At 32.8% G+C, this 22,687-nt stretch overlaps 1 protein-coding gene across 1 annotated transcript; it reads right to left on the bottom strand.

Annotated features, from left to right (window-relative positions):
• Positions 1-631: 631 nt before the first annotated feature.
• Positions 632-22,344, bottom strand: LOC113850313 (protein transport Sec1a-like). Its single transcript, XM_027480801.1, has 21 exons — positions 22,269-22,344; positions 21,804-21,859; positions 21,602-21,683; positions 20,831-20,909; positions 19,443-19,493; positions 19,193-19,289; positions 19,063-19,095; positions 18,408-18,533; positions 12,881-13,072; positions 12,720-12,803; positions 12,536-12,634; positions 12,377-12,453; positions 5,194-5,290; positions 4,880-5,005; positions 4,697-4,792; positions 4,143-4,265; positions 3,836-3,913; positions 2,449-2,651; positions 2,130-2,220; positions 1,954-2,043; positions 632-685 (listed from the first exon to the last, which is right to left on the bottom strand). Exons 1-21 carry the CDS (start codon positions 22,342-22,344, stop codon positions 632-634), a joined length of 2,010 nt encoding a protein of 669 aa, XP_027336602.1.
• Positions 22,345-22,687: the final 343 nt, after the last annotated feature.

Below are 22,687 nucleotides of genomic sequence, written 5' to 3'. Positions count from 1 at the left end.
AAGGGCGATACTCTTGTGGTAATTATTGATGTTATTGTCTCAGTGAGGAAGCAAGGTCTGAGCCTACAGTGCTGTGAGAGACGACAAGAAAATGACAGTTTGTCAAACCAAAAGCAAAATTCTTTTAAAGGATAAACAATAACATTCTGAGACTACGTAGGTGCTAACTCAGTAATATAATAATTTGGTCCGGAAACTCAACACATGCCAATTAAATTATAATTTGACCATAAACTGAAGTTCAACCATAAACTTTATTTTTTTGTTGATGTATATTTATCAACATATACTCAACATTAAAAAAAGGAGAATATAAAAATGGAAAATGTAAAAAAAATTATATACTTTATGTAGGCATCCCTTTGCCGGAAGTCGACGTCGGAAATACATATAATTTAATAGCTTAGAACAAATGCCCTTCATATATGAGAGCATGGTGTGGTGTTTACTACGAACAGACCTGAGAAACTTTGTATAAAACAAAATTGAGGGCGGGGGAGGGCGTGGCTAGTGATCATCCCTTGTCAAGGGGCATAAACTTTCTAATGTCTAACCAATAATGGACGAGTAATTGATACAAAAGGGATAGCCAACCTGCTGGTAATTATAATTAGTAGTCTTTTAGAACAGTTTATATCCCGAGTCCATCCAGTGCAACATTACTGTCGCACAATAACTTCAATTTCTGCACATTCACCACACGAGGGAAATTAAAATTAACCAAAAAGAGAAACTAAATAAATATCAGCAACTACTTTGATCATACTCTTCTTTCCAATCCCTATATATATGCCTATCATGATTTATACGGGAATAATTTTATAAGTTTTGTTAACTATAACTCTAAGAGAGCATCTAAAAGTGGTACGTTTTTATTGAGAAAAAAATACATTCATTGCATTAAAGGTATAACAGTGCAATAAATATTTTTATTTTAATAAAATCTTACTACTATTAGTTTACATCCTCCTATAGATCCTTCTACTTGTTAAATGAATGAAGAATTGAATGCATTTTATGTTTTTAAGTAATTAATTGCATTCGTATTTTCATCTGATACTTACTCGATAAAGCCTTTGGACGATTATTCGAAATACATAGAAAGAGGATATAACATTACTCTTTATGTAATATTTTTCTCTCATGGAATGCAAATAGACATCCAACTATATTCTACTTCGTGACCAAGCATCTGATTATTGATTCTTCGAATGCTATTTTCTGGGTATAAAGTTGAATTCTATGTGCTACAAAAGCTATGCAAGTGATCCACCTGATGTAGTAGCAAGCTATGCTTATTGTTATAATATTTTTTCAAATATATATTTTGATGGAAATGTCTCTGAATAAATCTGTTTTAATTTTCGTCCTCGATATTTCCATCTATATTTAACTTTATCTTATTCTTGCATTGAAAATGTTCTACATAGCTCCTTGTGATTAATTAACATGATTTTTAGTTTTCAGAAGAAAGAAAAAACCCAAAGATTAAAATACAGTCCCAATTGAAATGGGAAAGAAGCCATAGTCAAGGACGTGATAGTATATCATTTAACTATGGAATCACCATAACATTTCAAATGAAGGTACTCAATCATGTTAGGCTCGGTCTGTGTAGCTGTGTCAAAGGAGTTTACACATTTACCAAGGTAAAAAATCATGTTGGGAAGTTAATTTTCTCAGAGAAAAAATAAAATTCAATTCTTGGTAACTCAGTTTTAAAGTGTCACACAAGCAAACACTTAGTTGGACCAGAAAAGTATCCTGGCAATAAAAACTGGAATCATTAAAGATGGATTGAACTCATAAAAGAAACCTTAAACATCATAAAGCACCTATATGATGATCTACAAATACAATCAGGACGTTGATTAAATAAAAATCTGCATGATGAGGGCCCTGTACTACTCATTGTGTGAAAATTTGCAAAAATGAATAACAAGGACTAATTACCGTAAGATATTGTGGAGGATCATCCATGGAAGTAGTACCTAGGATTACTTCCCTCTTTAATTTTGTTGTCAATTTGTGACAAACTCGCAGCTGAAATAACCAAATAATAGTATAAGTCGAGATTACAATTGCAATATACCCAGATTCAGTTACAGAAGTTTTTGATCATACTCTACCTCAGATCGAGTAGCCCCTCCAATGATAAACACAAAGATTCGCCGTCCCATCTTCTTGAAATCAGTACTCATGTTCTTCAACGTGGAGTCACTATTGAAAGTGGGAGAAGTTATAAATTCAGGGATGAATTGAAACTTTGCATTTTAAATCACAATTCTAGCATGTTCGGAGTCACTTAAATTTTGAGAAATAATCTCTTATTTTTCAAAAGCTCACTCAGGAAGGTGGCAGATATATTTTTATTCAAAATAAGCTAAACCAAACACGTATATTTTTGGTAAAGAAACAAATTTTGGTTGAGGTTTTAGTTCATGTCACCTTGAATATCCATCATCTGAAGCACGAGACCGTCCCCAGTTTGCTGTGCGTCTAGATCTCATTGAATGAGGAGCAGTAGTGGGAGCTGTCTGGGTGTTTTGGCTGTTTCTAACAGAGCCCCCTTTGGCAGTAGGACTTGGTTCATTTTTACACGAATATTCATTCTTTGACAATTCACCCTTACTAAGATTTTCAATGAGCTCCTGACAAGTGCAATTCCATCTATAATTTGCATTTGATCATATACAATACTGAAACGAAGAATATTTGTGTTTAAGCAAACAAAAGATTTCTTATGTAATATACTTGGAAAGTTTTATTCAGATTCTTTCTCACACATGAAAATATGCCATGTGTAGAACTTTCATGAAGGAAATTGCCCTCGACCCTTGTCATCAGGCAAGCATTACTTAACATATTTTACGTTGGTTGAAGGAGAAGAGAAGGGCTGCAGTAAATTTCTTCTAGTGTGGGTTAGATTACAACCTTTCAGTTGGCACCCGATGTGATTTAACTTAGGCTTTGTTCCGAAGTTAGTTTTTTGGAGACAAGGAAGTGAAGGGGAAGGTTTATGTAATGATTATCCTTGTTTAGGAAATTTTAGCTGAGAGGGGTAAAGTTTGTAAACCTTCCAAAATCCTTTTATTCTTATGTTTTTTAAGTTTATCCAATTTGGAGGATTTTGTATTAACTCACCCTCCTCCTTGCCTCCCTTCCCTTGCCAAACTTCAAACAAAGTCTTAGAGAAATGAATGTACAACGTACTTTATTAGACACATGTTAACCCTCTAAGTCTACAAAACTTCCACTTACCAGCAGCTAAATTTAGAATTCATCTTCATTCTTTAGCAATAAAAATCAGAAGAATATAACTTATCCAATCAATATCACTTCAAACAATGATAACATTAATTCATTAAACTTATTTTATAAATCCTATTTTCGAGTCATATTTTCATATGTCTCCATCTATATTATATTAATGGGTACGTGCCACCATATGACTGGAAAGAACAATATAGCGGGAAACTAGCATTTTCAATGCATAAAATGTAATGTTCTCAGCACAAAATAATTAAACTATGACATTTGATGATATTAAGGTAGAGAGAAAATTGTTTTTCATATGTAACTTGTGAAATCTAATCATAACTAATAAATATGTAAAGTACTAGGAGCAGACTTGTTTCACTAAACCCGGAAATTAGGCAGATCAATCTTCTTGTGCATCTTTTACTTTTTTCTTTGATAATAAATTAAATGAGTAGTCAGATCAATATATCCCCACATAAAAAAGACATACAAAGGAAGGAATTAGGTTGTAAAAGGGTTGGATTTTGTATGCAATAAATTTGGTGAAGTGAGCATGTGTGATATTTAATCATACCTCTATCATGGGATAAAATCGAAATAATTGCCATGTTTCTTCCTCTTCGGCACGATCTTTGCGTGCTGCTTGCTTTGTCTATGCAAGGAAAACAACCTTTTTACAGATAAATTGGTGTGAAAGAGAAGTTATCACACAAGGGCATGCAAGATGAATATCACCCTCAACCTAAAATATCTAAAATCCTAGAAAAGGAATCCACAATTCAAATATATTTATTTCAGTTGCTTTTTATAAATATAAAATTCGTACTTAACATATTTCTTCTTTTGATTTCTATAAGAGTGAAATGAACTCATATGTTTACCTTTTGGTTATTGAATTTGAGCGAGAAACCACCACCAGTAGATGATGCCTTCTTGTTTGAAGATCCTGCTAGTAGTTGCATATTACTGATAACCTTCATGTCATCAGGTGATAGTTTTGCCAACTGATTAGATAAACAAAACCATATTTGTAACGACTCTGCTTAGGCTGAGCTTAAAAAGATCACATTTCTACTTCACAATTCTATAATGCTTGCTAGTGGTAAATTATTTTTTCTAGAGTTGTAAAGTTTAATATTGCATTAGTTGATAGATGCTGAGTTTCTTGTAAAATTAGATTGGATCTCAGAAATCAAATATATTGAATGTAATAAGGAGCCTTTTTCGTGCTCTGTCTTGGACACCTTATCCAGGTTTCAGTCAGAGTTAGGTAGTCACACAAGTTGGATTCAGTCAATTTACCCTAACCTTCTTTAAAAAATATAAATTGATCAGAGTATTGAATATCTTGTTTTACAAATTTTGGCGTTACAAAATGCAGGAATACTAGGCATATTTGCAGATTACATTCATAGGTGCAGGAGTTAGTAATTACCTGCATTAGCTTTGAAGCTTTATCACCCTCAAACTTTTCAGGATAGACAGAGGCATAAATCATCAACAAACGCAACTTATATTCAGGAGTCGTACTCTGCATGGGCTCAAAAATTAATGAAGTGTGCATTTTGTATTGAAAAGCAAATGATATTGACCTTTCAGATACATGTCAGTACAAAACCTGTTTTGTTCTTAAAAAGTTAATAACTTCCTTGGCTCCGGCATCCCCGAAAACAAGATCTTGTTCCAACTGTCCAAGCTCTCGAAGATCTGTTTCTCTTATAATTTTGTTGATCTTTCCAGCTATCTGCTTTGAATCAAGCAGAACGGTTAGCATAAATAACACTCTGTTTGCTGTGATCCTTATCAACATGAGTTTAAAAATATGTTGCTTGTGTCCCCTTACATTCCATTGCCATTATTATTAAGTTGCAACGTACTATTCCTATACAACTAGAAACAGTAATAAAAACAATAAAAGTAGGATTAAATCACCTCTACATGGAGTGAAATCTTTTCGACTTGCTCAGTGTATTGGGGCAAAGCTTGAACCATTTTTTGCAAATCTCGTGTAGATATTTCACTACCATCTCTGCATAGAATCAAATTTATAGGTTATAACTTCATGGCACTAAAACATTTGCCTGATCCCATTAATTTTCGGCAAATGTTAACCAATTAATACCTTAAAGGTGCTGATTAATAAATTAAAGGTAGAAAGTTTGTATTAAAAGATGTTATTAATGTGCCTTCTCTCTTGGTTTCTGATAACTATTAACATAATTTTTAGTAAAAATATTTTACTTTTGATTTATTAATCGTCTTAAAGGTATTACAAATTATAGCTTGCTTAATTGTTCTAGCAGCCATGTTAATTCTATCCCTTTCTTGGCCTTTTCTCTCCCATATCAAGTTGCCTTGATTTGAACATTTCCACTCAACACGCATGCAGCTACAGGCAATTCAAACTTTTGAGTTTTTTTTATCATTTCTCTCCCATTACTGTTTGTAACTTCGATAGGACATATCTAGAAAATAATTAAGAGGTAAAAAAAATAAAATTCGATATACATATTATATTGAATATGAATAAATTATAAATTTATAACTTTTATAAAAAATATTATACATATATATTTTTAAAATATTGAGGAAGGGTTGTTCTTTTATTAACATTTCTTTTCCTTCGTCATGGGCTAGTAACTAAGGTAAATCTGCAAGCTTTTTAGGTCTAGTGATAGAATCTCAATTGATCTAGCTGAGATCCTGATCTTAGTCACAACTGATGACCCATCCTCGTCCATAAAAGAGTTAAGAGTAGAGAGTTAGGTGATTCAGTTGATATGGGTTGGTCCTTGTGTCAAACCCAATCCTTCTTTGGCTTTCGCTTCCGCTTCATCCATCCGTCTCTCTGCCCACCATTTTACTTCTCATGAGGAGACTTTTCCCCTTGTCTTCTTAACTACAGTTAGTTTTTTTGGTTAGTTATTAGTTAATCTTCCTATAACTGATTTCTATTAATTTTTTTTACATCATCTTGTATATATACCATTGTACCCTTCAATAATAAGATAAGAAAGCCATTGTTGATCATTCATACACATTGAGTTCCTTCTCTATTTTACGTTGCTCCTTATGGAATTGCACACTTTGTTATGGTATGAGCTCTTCAAATGAAGAGCTCTGTTGCATACTCATCATTCTTTGTTTTTCTTTTCTGTATTTTTGTCATTATGAGTGAACAATCGGAACACACACCTAGGGTTCATAGTTATCTCTATCTTTATCCGATTGAAAGTCTTGCAACCGCCCCTTATCGCCATTGCTAGATTCAACTACCTATCATTCATAGAGTTGATCGATGTTAACTGCTCTTAGTGCTAAGAACAAAGTTGAATTTGTGGATGGAAGTGCACTACAGCCGTCAAAGTCTGATTTGACTTACACTGCATGGCGTCACTGCAACAATATGGTAGTTTCATGACTTGTTCATTCAGTTTCTCTCTCAATTCGTCACAGTATCCTTTGGATGGAAAAAGGCGATGGCATATGGAAGGATTTGAAATCACGTTACTCACAAGGAGATCTCCTCTGCATATCAGATTTACAATTTGAAACTTCCTCGATGAAACAAGGTGATCCCTATGTGACTGATTCTTTTTACTAAACTATGTTTTGTTTGGGATGAGCAAGAAAATTTCAGGCCCGATCCAACTTGTACTTGCACTACAAAATGTTCATGTAGTGTTCTTTCTTTTATTGCTCAACGCAAATTGGAGGATCGAACGATGCAATTCTTGCGTGGATTAAATGATCAATATAGCAATGTTTGTTCTCATGTTTTACTCATGGATCCTTTGACTCACTTTCTAAGATTTTTTCATATGCAGCACAAGAAGAATGTCAGCTTTTTGGAAACAATTTCAAACAAAATCATCATTAACACAACTAGTTCTTTGTCTACATGCACTTATTGTTGATGTGCTGGTCACAATGAAAGTGTTTATTATTGCAAACATTGGTTTCCTTCAAATAATGATGCTAAGAATAAAGGAGTGTTCAATTGCAGTGGGAAAATATGCGTTCATTGTAGGAAAAATGGGCACACAATAGATGTTTGTTATCGCAAACACGGTTTTCTGTTGGGACACAAGTTTCACACCACTAAGAATGCAATTGTGAACAATACTATGACTGGTGATAGCAGAGTCACTAAAAATGATCAACAACAGGTTCATGAGTACCAAGATCTTTGCTTCTCTCCTCAGCAGTTTCAAGTCCTGCTAGCTTTAATACAACAACCAAATAGTGGAACTTCAACATTGAACACGTCCCATGTCAATCAAATTGGTTCAATTTTGTCTTCTACTTTAGATTCATGCTAGTCTATTGCTTGTTCTGCTATTACACCGCTTATGGCTATATGGATCTTAGATTCTGGAGCTATTGATCATGTATCTTCTTCGTTAACAAATTTTTCATCATACATAACTATTGATTCCCATTGTAGTTAAAATGCCCACTAGTCAACATGTTATGGCTACCCATTCTGGAGTGGTCAAATTCACTAAGTCCTTTTATTTGGTTGATGTGCTTTACATTCCTAGTTTTACCTTCAACCTTATTTCTATTTCTAAATTAGTTTCTTCCTTCAAATGTGAACTGATTTTTTCTCCTCATTCATGCATCATACAGGACATGAACAACAGGCAGAAGATTGGTATAGTTGATGCAAATGGTGGTCTTTATCAACTTGGTCTCAATCCTATTGTTTCACATTCCGTGCATTCTAGTATTGTTCATTGTCAATGTAATAAGCTACCTATTGATTTGTGGCACTTTCATATGAGTCACATTTCTCATGAACGTATGCAGTCCATGAAACAATATTATCCTTATTTGTTCAATGATAAGACGTTTGCTTGTAACACATGTCATCATGCTAAACAAAGAAAACTTCATTTTACTTTAAGTCATTCTTATGCATCCCAACCTTTTGAACTATTACATATGGACATCTGGGGACTATGTTCGAAAACTTCTATCCATGGACACAAATATTTCTTAACTATTGTGGATGATCACACGCGTTTCACTTGAATTTTTCTCATGCTTTCATAAGCTGAAATTCATACTCACATAATCAATTTCATTACTCAAATAGAGAATCAGATTTATAAACATGTTAAGATCATTCACATTGATAATGGTACTAAATTTTTCATAGATCAATATTTTTTGTCCAAAGGCATCATACATCAAACTATTTGCATTCAAACTCCTTAATGAAACTGTATTGTTGAATGCAAACACCAGCACCTTTTGAATGTTACTCACATGTTACTTTTTCAGTCTAACTTACCCCCAAATTTTTGGTGTTTTGCTCTTTTTTACATGTTGCATATATCATAAACTGCATTCTTACTCTGTTTTTGCATAATATTTCTCCTTTTGAAAAATTGTATAACCACCCATGTGATATTTCTAATCTTCACATTTAACTGCTCATTGCAAAAATTTAGACCCTCATGCTCATCCTTCTATTTTTCTTGGTTTCAAACCACACACAAAAGGGTATCTAGGCTATAACATGCATTTTCGGACTCTTGAAGTTTCTCGTAATATCCTATTTTACAAAGATCATTTTTCTTACTTTCATGACCAATGCCCTCCGTCTTCTTCAAATTCTTCATTACCCATTCCTACATCTTTTACAATTGATTGCATTTTAGACAACTCCACCTCTCCTTATATTACAGTGCCCACGGAGTCTTCTTTTTCTGATAATCATCTCTCTCTCCACCTTGCCCCTACACTTGCTCCTACTGCCCCTCCTCTTTGTCAGTCAATCCATTTTCGTCAACTTCCAACCTATCTCATGGATTTTCACAGTACATTAACTGGCACCACTTCCTCCAAAGGTATTTGTTATTCTCTTGAACATTTTCTTTCTTATAAACATCTTTCTCCATCTTTTCACAAATATATTATGTCTATTTCGTCTACCTCTGAACCTAAGTCATATGCTAAGGCTTTTAAGATTGATTGTTGACTTAAAGCCATGCATGACGAGATCACTGCACTTAAACCAAACAATACTTGGTCTCTCACTTGATCTTCATCCTCACAAAACTGCAATTGGGTGTCGTTGGATCTACAAGGTCAAACATAATCCATATGGTATCATTAAGCGTTACAAAGCTTGCCTTGTTGCCAAGGGTTACACTCAAATGGAGGGCCTTGATTTCCTTGACACATTTTTTCCTGTGGCCAAACTCACCACTGTTTGTCTTCTTCTTGCCCTTGCTGCCATTCATAATTGGCACCTCAAACAACTTGACATGAACAATGCTTTCCTACATGGTGATATTCATGAAGTTCTTCACATGCAACTTCTTGCAGGATTGACTACTCCCAAGCCAGGATAGGTGAGTCATTTACAACATTCCATCTACGATCTCAAACAAGCCAATCGTTAATGGTATGCTTGACTTTTCTCTTTTTTATTATCTCATGGATATAAGCAGTCTTCTTCTGATCACTCTCTCTTTCTCAAGTTCTTGACAACCACAGTCACGACCCTTCTTGTTTACGTCGATGAAATTATTCTCGTTGGTAATAATATTGATAAAATTACTCATATCACTTTGCTTCTTGATCAAATTTTTAAGATCAAGGATCTTGGTGACTTGAAGTTTTTCCATGGGCTCGAAGTTGCTCATAATGCATCAGGTATTCATTTATACCAATGTAAGTATGCTCTTGACATGCTTGCTTCTCACCCTACTTTCACTCCAATGGATTATTGCATGTGTCTCCATGTTTCTTTTGGTACACCCCTCACGGATCCATCTGCTTATAAACGTTTAATAAGTCACCTCATCTATCTCACTGCTACTCGTCCAGACATCACATATGTGGTTCAACATTTCAGTCAGTTTGTTTCACACCCGACATTTGCTCATTATCAAGCAACGTTTTGTGTTCTTCGTTACTTAAAAAATGCCCCTAGTTCTGGCATCTTCTTGGCTGCTAACAGCGTTAGCCAACTTAAAGCCTTCGCAAGGATCAAAATTATGCTCAACATTAATCAACCACCAATAAGCCTTCTCTCAATCAAAATGATGGAATTATCAGGCTCAAGGTTGGAGCTTTAATACCAACCGATATAACTGGGCTAAAAACGACGAAATGATAGTTTTTAATGCAAAAACTACCACAGCGCAATACAGAATCAAGGTCAAGGATGCTACAATGAAGTTCTCTCTCTAATTTTCAAGTATATCGAGAGACTTAGTGCTCTCCCCGAATCGCTCTTCCAAGTCTAAAACCTAACTTCTATTATTTTTTTCCTCCTATTCTTTATATACACCGCAAACTATTCTAGTTAAAAAACTATAGATACAATTCTCCACTTATTCTGTTCTACCTAATTGCTGACATTTGGACCCATTATCTAACGCAATTCTAACCTTGTATTGTTGACTTATACGTTGAAGTATCAATCTCAGGAACTTTTTTGCGACATTCACATTTACCTATATTAATAACAGGACATTTATACTTTCATTAAACAGCTTGGACCAAAAAAAATATATAAAAAATAACAGCATATTCCGGATTTAGGATATTTTATTTTCTTATTATTATATAATCATAACAATCAAATCTTTTACTTAAAACTATAAGGTTTAAGGAATAAAATTTGGTTCGATGAGAATGGAGAGATGTTTTAATTTTTTAACTTATTTTAATAATTTTTTTTATAATTAAATTTATATAATACATTATTATTTCAAAAAATTATTAAATAACTGCTTAATCACCTATCCAAACGCACCCTTTATTATGAGATTTTTTTTTATGTCACATTCCTTCCATTAACATGTATGAGTATAATAATATATTAGTTATATTTTCCCTCTCTTTTCCTTAAAAAGCAAACAAGGAGAACCCCTTCGGTACCTCTAATCCCCTTCCATTCTTTTCGACGTAATTAAATTAGGAACTTTTCTCTCTTATACATTAAAATCTCTCATCTTCCTTTCTTTTCTTTCAGTTAAATGTTTCATGAGTTATTTGAAGTAGCTTGTTTTGTGTTCAAATTTAAACAAATATAGTAAAAAAATTATAAGAGAACTTTTGTAAAAGAAAAATAATTATTTCCCCGGAAGAGAGGTTGTCTAATCATATTATATTTTCAAAATGAATCATGATAATTTAATAACAGATAAGACCTAATGAGGAAGTATTTCATCAATATATAGTTTTCCATTGTGTATCAAAGAGCTGTATGTAAGGATGGAAATAAGTCAAATTGTTCATAGAGATTTATGATATAACTTTTTTGAAGTTTATTTAACTTGACCTATTTCAGTAACTAGCTTAATGCAAGCTTTTTAAAAGACTTAATTGATTAAATAGACTAACTTATTTAAAATTAAAAAATTTATAATAATATATTAAATAATTAATTAAATATGTCAAGTTTGTATATTTTATATTTTTATTTGTTGCATTTGCTAATTTTTAGTCTAAAACTTATTTAGTTGTAGTAGTTTGATTTAAAGTGTGAAACTTTACGTTACTAGATTTACTTAGAATTTATAGATTGATGTTCATTTTATTGTATTAATTGTATGTGTAGTGATTTACTTATTTAAATCAAATATGTAGTTTAAAAGTGATAAATAAGAATATATAATTTTATTACACATATTTAAGATGTTGAACTATTTTTTTTTATAACTTATTTAAATATAAGTCCTATGCCTTTTATAAAGATATACTTATTTAGATAGTTTAATAACTTATTAAATATCTCAATGTTATTAAAAAGTCTAATAAGCTAAAATATACTTTTAAAAAAGGCAGACCAATCTTAATAAAAAGTATGACACATAATAGATGCTTATGCTTTAAAATTATAAAATAAGTTAGATCTATTTATGCAAATCTTACCATAGTCTATTTTCATCAATAGCTCTAAGAAGTTAAAAATAGATTTTTTTATTAAAAATAAAAATATTTATTATTTAAAATTCATAAAAAATGTTATACTCACTCTTTATGGAATTTAAAGCATCTAATGAGGCATATTAACGCGTGTATTAAAAAAACTGTTTCATGTAATGACGACTATTTTTCATAAAGTAAGGAGAAAGGTGCCAATGCGAACCTTCCACTTTGTTGAATTTGTGCTGCTTTGTTCTTTGATACGAAATTGGTAAACTTTTCATGCAGTCTTTCACTAGCCTGGTGTTTTAGTAAGAAGAGCATTGAGGTTTCATTTTAAATATATGAAATTTGAACTGATTAGAGAGGGAATGAGACGTACATCTGCTATATGTGCATGGCGAAGTTCAAGCCAGACTGAATCATTCTCTTCTAGAATGACCTCTTTTGTCTCAGGTTGACCCCCGGTTTTGCTGGGAACCTGAAATGATTTCTAATCAGAAACAACAAAATGCTAAAAATTGCATACAAGATGAAGGGGAGGCTTGATTATCAAGAAATCATACCTCTTGCGTATATTTATTTCCATCCATATTCAACAAATCATGGCACATAGCATCATAGGTCCATTCATGAATGACAGGAGCAATCTGAGATTGATTCAAAACAGTTATCAAAAGGTGAGATATAAAAGGAAAGATTCATAGTGAAGAGATATATTTTTAACCTGATCAATGGACCTATCGACAATGAGCAGGTCACAAGTTTCATTTTGTGGAAAACTGGGAATAGTAGATTTATATTTTGATACCATGTCCCAAACAGCACAAGCAAGCTTGGTAGGAACTAGTTCACGAGTTGCTGTTGGAGTAGACTCATCACTTCCTTTTGCAGCACGATACCATACATACGGTAACTCCTAATAATATAGAAACATATTGATATACTCATTCAGAAGATGTCAAATATTATAAATTCGTACTTTATGTATTACAAAATGATACAAATTTTTAAAATAGTCTAGAAAATTATTAGAAACAATTTAGAAAAAATTATTTCTATATTATAATTTTAAGATAATTTTAGAGAGAGTTTTAGAATATTGTCAATATTAAAATATTTAACCACTCGAATACAATGGTAGAAGATGCCTATAAATAAGCATGCTATCTCATTGTAAAAATCAAGAAGTAGATAAACTATCAATTCTCTATCTCTTGAGTGTCTTACTCAAGCTTCTTTACCTATCATTTTTAACTATTCTAACTAATATATTTTAACTATTTTACTCTTCTTACCTACACAAAAAATCGTCAGTGGCATTAAAGCTACATTCTATTACCTTACTATTCTAAAATTAAAATAAACGACTTCCAAAATTTTTTCAACTCATGGCTAACACTACTCAACTATGATTTGTGTCACCATTTTTAATGGTGAAAATTATGATTTTTAGAACACAAAAATGAAGACATATTTTACCTTCTAAGATTTGTGGCATGTTGTGGAAGAAGAATTCATTACTCCAACAAACATATCATTCCTTACTGTAGCTCAAAGAAAAGAATTGAAGGAAAAAAAATAAAAGGATTTGAAGGCCTTGTTTAATCTACAACAAGCTGTGACTGATGCAATTTTTCCAAGAATAATGGGTGCTACAACAGACAAAGAAGCATGTAGTATGTTACAGGAGGAGTTTGAAGGAAGCAAAAATGTACGCATTGTAAAATTTCAAACTTTATAGTGAGAGTTTGAATGACTAAAAATGAAAGAGTCTGAGATCGTAAAGGATTACTATTCCAAAATAAAAGAAATAGTTAATCAAATGAGAGTTTACGGAAAAATATTCTTGACAAAAAAGTTGTTAAAAAATTAATCATAGTTTTCCGTAAATATGATCCAATTTTGACCACTATTGAACAAACAAAGGATCTATCTATTCTATGAGTGACAGAGTTGGTAGGGTCCCTTAAAGCTTATGAGCAAAGGTTGAAAAGGCATGATGAGAGCTCAATTGAAAATGCCTTTCAATCAAAGCTCAAATTATGGTCTTAGAATAAAGGGAATGAAGGAAGAAAGAATAATGAAGAAACTTTTAGAAACAAAAAAAATTCTAGAAATTTCTCTATAAACAATTAAGATAAATATCTTCCATGCAGCATTTGTAAGAGGACAAATTATGCTCAAGAAGAATGTTGGTATATTGAAAAACCACAATATCAACATTGCAAGAAATTTGGACATGTGAAAAAATATTATCATAACAAAAGTATCAAGCAAATTTTGTTAAAGAGTATGATCGAGAACCATATCTTTTCTATGCTACCTAAGTTTCCAGCACTAAAACGAGCAAAAATTGGTACTTAGATAGTAGTTGTAGCAATCACATGGCCAAAGATATAAACATATTCAAGAATATCGATGAATCCATTAAAGTGAAAGTTCGAATGAGAAACGGTACTATCACTGAGTCAAAAGGCAAAGGCACTGTTATGGTGGAGACAAAGAAATGTACGAAACTTATTATTAATGTCTTGCTAGTTCCCAACCTCAAGGAAAATCTCTTGAGTGTTGGTCAAATGATGGAGAAAGGTTATTCTCTTCACTTCAAAGGGGACACATGTAAGATATATGACAATAAAAAGCAAGAGATTGGTCAAGTAAAAATGAAGAAAAGGAACAAAAGTTTTTCAATAAGCTTTTAATAAGAAGATTGCCATGAAAACAAAAGTTGATACTTCATGCCATGAAAACAAAAGTTGATACTTCACGACTTTGACATCGAAGATTTGGTCACTTCTATACTTATGCCTTATAACTGTTATATCAAAAAAATATGATGAAGGATCTCCCATGTCTTGAAGAAAATAATGAAGCTTGTGAAGGATGTCTCCTTCGCAAGCAATATTGACTATTTTTCTCTACTGGGAAAGCTTGGAGAGCAAAAGACTTATTGGAGTTTGTTCATACAGATATTTGTGAATCAATGCGGACACCGTCACTTAATAATAACAAGTATTTTATCCTTTTCATTGATTATTCTTCTAGAATGAATTAGGTCTACTTCATCAAAACAAAATTAGAAGTCTTTGAAATATTCATGAAGTTTAAGGCCCTTGTCAAAAAGTAAAGTGATAAATAGATAAAAATATTAAGAAGTGATCATGCCAAAAAGTATACCTCTCATGAGTTTGTAAATTCTATGAGAATGAAGTCATTTAGCGACAACTTATCATCCCATATACTCCACAACAAAATGGACTAACTGAAAGAAAAAACTGCATAGTAATGGAGATGGCTAGATCAATGTTGAAGGAGAAAGAATTACCAAATACTTTTTGGGCTGAAGCAATTTATACTGCTGTCTATATACTTAATAGATGCCCAACTAAAGCTGTCCAAGATAAAACTCCAATTGAAGCATGGAGCGGGCAAAAGCCATCAGCAAAACACCGAAGGGTTTTTGGATCGATTTACTATATACACATTCCAAAAGAGAAGAGATATAAATTATAAGATAAAACTGTACGATTTATTTTCTTGGGGTATGACACACAATCTAAAGGATATCGAGTCTATAACTTGCAAACCAAAAAGCTCACTATTAGTTGAGATGTTGAAGTTGATGAAATTGCTACTTGGAATTAGAAAGATGAAAAGGTTAAGAAAAATGTTTACATATCAACGCAGCAACCTCCAGAAATTTAAGAAGTCTCAGGTAAGAGTTTTACAACCCCACAACAACAAAATTCCTCACTAGAGTCTACTCCAAAACGGGTTAGATCTTTGGTGGATATATACAAAACTTGTAGCTTGGTCATAATTGAATCTGAAAGCTTTGAAGCAATATCAAAACAAGAAATATGGGTCAAGGCAATAGAAGAAGAGACAAAGGTATTGAGAAAAATAACACATGAGAGCTAGTAGCTTGCCCTGCAGATAAAGATATCATTGGGGGTAAAATGTGTTTATCTTGATGGCACAATACATAAGTACAAGGCAAAGCTAGTAGCTAAAGGATACTCACAACAACTTGGAGTTGATTACAATGAGACATTTGCTCCAGTTGCTCGTCTGGATACTATAAGAACTCTAATTGCTCTTGTTACACAAAAAGGATGAAACATTTATCAACTCAATGTAAAATCTATCTTTCTCAATGACATTCCTCAAAAAGAGATTTATGTGGAGCAACCACAAGGTTTTATCAACAAAGGTAATGATGGCAAAGTACTAAGGCTTAAAAAGCCCCTATATGGATTGAAACAAGCTCCACGAGCATGGAACAGCAAAATCAATCGATACTTTATGGATCAAGGATTTAGAAGAAGCAGAAGTGAGCCAACTTTATACACCAAATTTCAAGGTCATTATGACATACTCATAGTCTCCTTATATGTAGATGATCTTATCTGCATAGGGAATAATGTGGAGATGATAGCTAAGTTCAAAGAAGATATGATAAAGACCTTTGAAATGACCAACCTTGACTTGGTGAACTACTTCCTTAGAATAGAGGTAAAGCTAAAAAAAAAGAATATTTATTTCACAAAAGAAATATGTTGTTGCGCTACTCAAGAAATTTAAATAGTTGTAAGACTATTGGCACTTCACTAGTGACAAATGAGAAAATAGAAGAAAAATGGAGCACCAAAAGCTAATGCATCATGTTATAGAAGTTTAATTGGAAGCTTATTACTATATCTCATAGCCACATGACCAAACATAATGTATATGTAAGTCTTTTTTCAAGATTCATGCAAAGTCCAAGCCAAATTCATTTTGGAATAGCAAAAAAAATCTTAAGATATCTACAAGGCACAAAGGAGTATGGTATATGGTACCAAACTATGAGCAACTTCAAAATTACTTGGCTACACCAACAGTGATTGGGCAAGATCGATCAACGACATGAAGAGCACGTCTGATTATGCCTTTTCACTAGGATCAAGAACAATCTCGTGGATTTTGAAGAAGCAAGCAATAGTTGCACAATTAACAATAGAAGCAAAATATGTGACAACTGTTGAGACTACAAGTCAAGCAATATGGTTACGAAGAATACTTGAAGAAACAGGAGAAAAACAAAACAAGCCTACTACAATCTACTGCGACAACAAATCAACTATAGTAATGACAAAATATCCCGTGCATCATAGCAGAACAAAACACATAGCAATCATCATCAGGGAAGCAGAAGGAACTAAAGAAATCAAGTTTGAGTAATGCAGAACTGAAGATCAAGCTGTAAACATTTTTACTAAAACATTACCAAGACCAAAATTTGAATAGTTACGCACGATACTTGGAGTTACAAAAATTTGCATCAAGGAGGAGTACTAGAAAATAATATAAATTTCTAGAATAGTCTAGAAAATTATTAGGAATAATCTATAAAAAATCATTTCTATATTCTAGTTTCAAGATAATTCTAGAGAGAGTTCTAGAATATTGTCAATATTAAAATATTTAAACACCCAAATACAATGGTAGATGATGCCCATAAATAGGCATGCTATCACATCGTAAAGACCAAGAAGAAGTAAGCAAATTATCAATTCTCCATATCTTGAATATCTTACTAAAACTTGTTCAACTATCATTTTTAACTATTCTAACTAATATATTTCAACTATCTTACTCATCTCATATACACAAAAAATCATCTGTATGAACTACACCGAATAGTCGACTTATTCCTTCATAAATGAATAAAAAATTGTGATCACAGCTAATTTTTTTCACAATAATTTATGCATTAAATAAAACTAATGAAATAAGAATTATATAATAATTTCTGTAAATATATCAATTTGCAGTATTAGACACTAATGTAGCGATTGGTAGATGACAGAACGGGACAAAAAAAAAGTTATATTTCATGTTTGGCACAATATAGAAAAGAACATAATAGTAAACGGGATGATAACCATTTGATTTACCAGATTTGTCTCAGACTTAGTGAAGATAAAAAATTTAAGATATTAGCTACAATAGAGAAGAAAGGGGATTATAGGAGAGTCAAGTATAGCTTGTATAAGTAGATTTTGAAAAACATTCAGTAGAGATTGACACAATGTTCATACGTCTTGATCAACTATAACATGCTTAAAAGAAGAAGAAAAGTCACGACTTAAACAATAAGTACCTATAACCATCTTATTGTCTCTCATTACAGTGAGTGACAGAAGTAGTCCGTTAAAACTTTGATCTAGGTTAATTACAATATAAAATGTGAGGTTTGAAAGTAATACCTTCATTGAAGCAAAAACTGTAGCTATTCGAATTGCCATGGTATTCAAGCAGGTATTAAATCTGCGAGTATTCTCAACATTTCCATAAAGTTCTCCCATTGCTGTTTCTTGATCAGTGGTAAACGCCTGCATTATATAGATCTCAATAAAAAAGAAAAATCAATTTCTCCCTCATTCAGAACATTTTGTAAATAGGTCAAGGTGATTCTTCGCTTAAAATTAAATAAAATAATGTTGGACACTTGAAAAGGTCAAGGTGATTTTTATTAAGTTGTTCCCAGTATTTATACATTGCGCATGTCATGTAAATCACGACTTTGAATTCATTACAATCCCAAGTTCCATAAGATCATTGCTAAATTCAGCCGTCGCAAGCTAAAAAGAAATAAAACCTTGGGATCATATGATAAAACCATGTTAACAGGACTTCCTCATATAAATCAGTAAATTTATTGGATAACTTATTTTTACACCTTAGACAGTACAGTGAACATTTATATAAGGATTTATGATACGCCAAGATCGTGTATAGCAGTTTAGGTCGGTTAATTGACTAAACTATTAATCAATAAGGCAAATAGTTCAACAATATTGTGTGTGGGTGAAACACATTGACATACACTTTCAACTTGAAATAGTTTACATCATTGCATACCTGACCATCTATTGGAAAGTATTCCAAATTCATCTACAAAATAGAACCAGCCCTAGTTTCAGTCCAAAACAGTTTGATGATGACTACTTGCTGATAAATACTAGATAAGAATGGACAACAACATCCTGACCTCTCTCAATGCACCTATACGAGGTAAGACACTAGTGTCACTCTTGATGTGGTTTACAAGTTCCTTTGGGATCGGTGAACTGAAAAATACATAGGCTCTGAAACATTGTATAGGAACAAAGGATACACAGCCCCGCCCCCAATAGAAAAAGGGAAAAAAAGAAGAAGAGACAATCAGTTTTGTCTTGGATTAAGCTTATAAAAGATGAAACGACATTAAAATTTGGGAAAAACCAGAATTCTTCACATACTTCCTGTAAAGAGGCTCCCTTCCAGACATATCAGAGAGGAACATGACCACACTGCATGCTAGCAAAAGATATGCTTAATATGGATAAAATATGCAAGTGAAAACAAAATAAATAACATAGCAGAAAAGACAGTTCAAAATAATGCATGGAAGAGAAGACAGTTGAATGAGTAAAAATGGGATTGGAAAAAGGTTTAGAGAAATAATTAACCCTGAAATAGAATTTGAGATAAACAAAACACACAAAATTGTGGACTTGTACTGCCAATAGATAGGAAAGAATAGAAATCTAGATTTTTTTTTTGTTTGGAGTAGACATCATAATTACTTTAAATTTAAGTCTCAACTCTGGTATACTATCCTCACTTTTACCGTAGTGTAGAGAAAAACACTTCCATTGCTAATTGAATGATAGGGAGCAGTTCAATATTGGATAATATAATGCACTTATACATAAAGGGATAACTGTATAATTTAAGGCAGGAAACACGGAGAAGCATGCTATTTACTGGATTTTTTTGGGTCTCTTAGTTGACATCTTGCATTATACAAGTTTCGGTACTCATGGTAATGGTTGTCCTTCAATAGAATTACTTTTTTGAGTCTCTGCAAATACATTGTACACCCCAAATCTTTGTACGTGTGTGCACATGATAATTTACTAATTCATAAATCATTTTAGAGCCAGCATTAGAACTTCAGGAAATTTTCTATGACTTGTGTAGATACACAAGAAAATTTTGAGTAATTTGCAACCAGAAAATCTTTCTGTGTCAATGGTTCACTAAACTTAGGTTAAGGCTCCTACTAAGAAGAATCAGCTATTAGGTTACCTAGTTATTTCTTTTGAATTTTCTTTAATTGCTCTCTCTTTTATTCTTTCCCGGCCCACCCATTACAGATATCTATCATTGAATTAAGAAATACCTATAGCGTACCCTCAATCAATAATATCATGCAGCATCCAAACACAATTCATACAAAATAATTTCCTGATAACAAATAATCGAAAGTAAATCCTGAGAATTTTCCATCACGATACAGCTTGAAGCATTTTCTTCCATGATAATTAAACATGTTGTATCGAAAAAGCATATACATCTGATATATTGTGATTGAAATTGGCGATAAGAAAGAAGCAAACAAATAGAATATCTATACATACTCGTGTGGCTGCTGTGAAGCAAATATTAGCAAAATTTTAGTCTGTGTTTTAAATAACACTAAGGAAGTTAAAAAATGGTGCCATAACTTATGGAAATCCCAGTAAATGTTGTGTTATAATAGGAGACTTTTCCTTGAATAAGAAAACGATTATTTAGTTTTTACATAATTTTTTTTATCTATTGGCAAACAAAATGGAAATTTCTAATTAAGAAACAAAGTTACTTCTCTTTAGAAGGCTGGATGTAATAAACAACATCCATAGATGGTAATGGTTGCCTTCTCCGGAAAAGGTCTTCCACCACTGTAATGAGAAATCAACATGTTATATCAATGTTTCAACAGGGCAACCACATAACAGATGTTGCAGTAAAGTTAGTTGAATAATACAAGGAGAGAACATGCGACACTGAACAGAAAACGTCTAATTTAAAGCACAATATTCAGCTCAAAATGAGCTTGACAAATACTCATTTGGGACATGATAATATGGCTTAATGAATGAGACATTGTTGCAAATGATTTTATTTTTCAGACAAAATTTAGATAAAATTCCTTATCATCAAGTTCTCCTATCATTTAACGATAAGTTACATGTGGGCTTTGGTACTAATAAACTATTAAATGTGTTAATGTGTCATAATTTAATTAGAGAACTTAATACTAAGAATATAAGGAATTTGCAAAGTTCTATCTTTATTTTTCTCCAGTCATTTAAAATAGCATGCATACTGAGAAGCACTCCAAATCTTATCGTTTGATTTCTCAAAATTCTTGGAAGCAGAGAGTGTCATTGGCATCAATAATCACTTCGTGAGTATTTGACCATTTTATGATAACGAGAAGTGTTCCTTCTATCATAGCAGGAACTTGTGTTAACGTGATTTTAAGTATGTTCAAACACGATTCTAAATATGCTATAAATGGGTTCTTGAATAAGAAATGCAGAATAAGCGATAAACTCCGGAAAGCCATATCCTTTTGTAGGGTTCTTACAGGAAACTTCTTGGTCTGTAATATCTGCCATTTTGCACGAATGTGACATAACTTTCACAGTGACTTTATCCATTATGAGTACCTATTAGAGTAACAAAAAAATGACCAACATCAACTGTCAACTTTAATTAACAAAAGATGACATGCGAAGATATAAACACGTAGAAGTATAAAATCTTCATATCAAAATCTATAGACACACCTTCCATGCTTTCGAATCAGGTGACCTTGCCGATTTAAGCATTTCATATAATAAGCCTGTCAGCATCCAACCATTAAAATGATTACGAAACAAGTCACGAGTGGAGCCAATACATGTGCAGTGCTTAATTAAAATTTGTTTTACTAAAAAAATAAGTTATGAAAATTCATATTTCTTTTCACACAATTCCATCAGAGAAACCCATAAATTCATTCATTTTCTAGTAGATTGGACGCACCAAAGTTTTAAAAAAAATCACAAACATGACATATTTGTTTAGCTTAAAAATTTCTAAACCAAATGAAAATGCAGATGTAGAACTTGGAACGGATGTTTTGGCATTGAGCTCTATTTAACAGAGAGAAAATTAAGTTTCAAAGGCAGGGTTCTGAACCAAAATTTCTCGAGAAACAAACGGAAAAGGAGGGAAAAGAGAAATGCGAAGGTGAAGGAAATAGATCTCACGATCACGACTGATTTGGCGGAAGGGCTTGTACTCGGACGAACCGCCATGGGATGTTTCAGAATCCGATAACGACATTGTTGCTTGCAGCAACTGGTCGTGATTGGAGTTCTAAACGCAGATTTGAAAATCGAGAATGGTGGAGAGAGAGAGAGAGAGAGAGGGAGAGAGAGAGAGGGAAAGAGAGAGAAAGTCGTTGGGAAGGGAAGAATGAGCCTGTGAGAAAGTTCGTTATATGTGTGGGGGAACGTAGGACGTGTGATTTGGAACTCAAGTTTCGGTTACGCTTTGTGCTCTCAAATCTCCATCGATGTCAAGCCAAATGCGTCTTCATGCCGGCTTCAAACGCTGTCGTTTTGTTCTAGATTTTGCGACTCGTCCCTTGTAACAATTTAAGATCACCCTGACACGAGTCTTACAG

Source organism: Abrus precatorius, unplaced genomic scaffold (assembly GCF_003935025.1).
Source record: "Abrus precatorius isolate BTA unplaced genomic scaffold, Abrus_2018 Scaffold9, whole genome shotgun sequence".
Classification (NCBI taxonomy): Eukaryota; Viridiplantae; Streptophyta; class Magnoliopsida; order Fabales; family Fabaceae; genus Abrus; species Abrus precatorius.
The sequence above is the reverse complement of the archived record's forward strand: the minus strand, read 5'-3'. Positions and strand labels throughout refer to the sequence as shown.

Coding starts and splice junctions, on each gene's coding strand:
- LOC113850313 (XM_027480801.1), bottom strand. CDS start 22,344: ATGTCGTTATCGGATTCTGAAACATCCCATGGCGGTTCGTCCGAGTAC. Junction 12,454..12,535: donor GCCATGCACATATAGCAGAT/GTACGTCTCATT, acceptor CTAAAACACCAG/GCTAGTGAAAGACTGCATGA. Junction 3,914..4,142: donor TCAAATTCAATAACCAAAAG/GTAAACATATGA, acceptor TTCCTTGCATAG/ACAAAGCAAGCAGCACGCAA.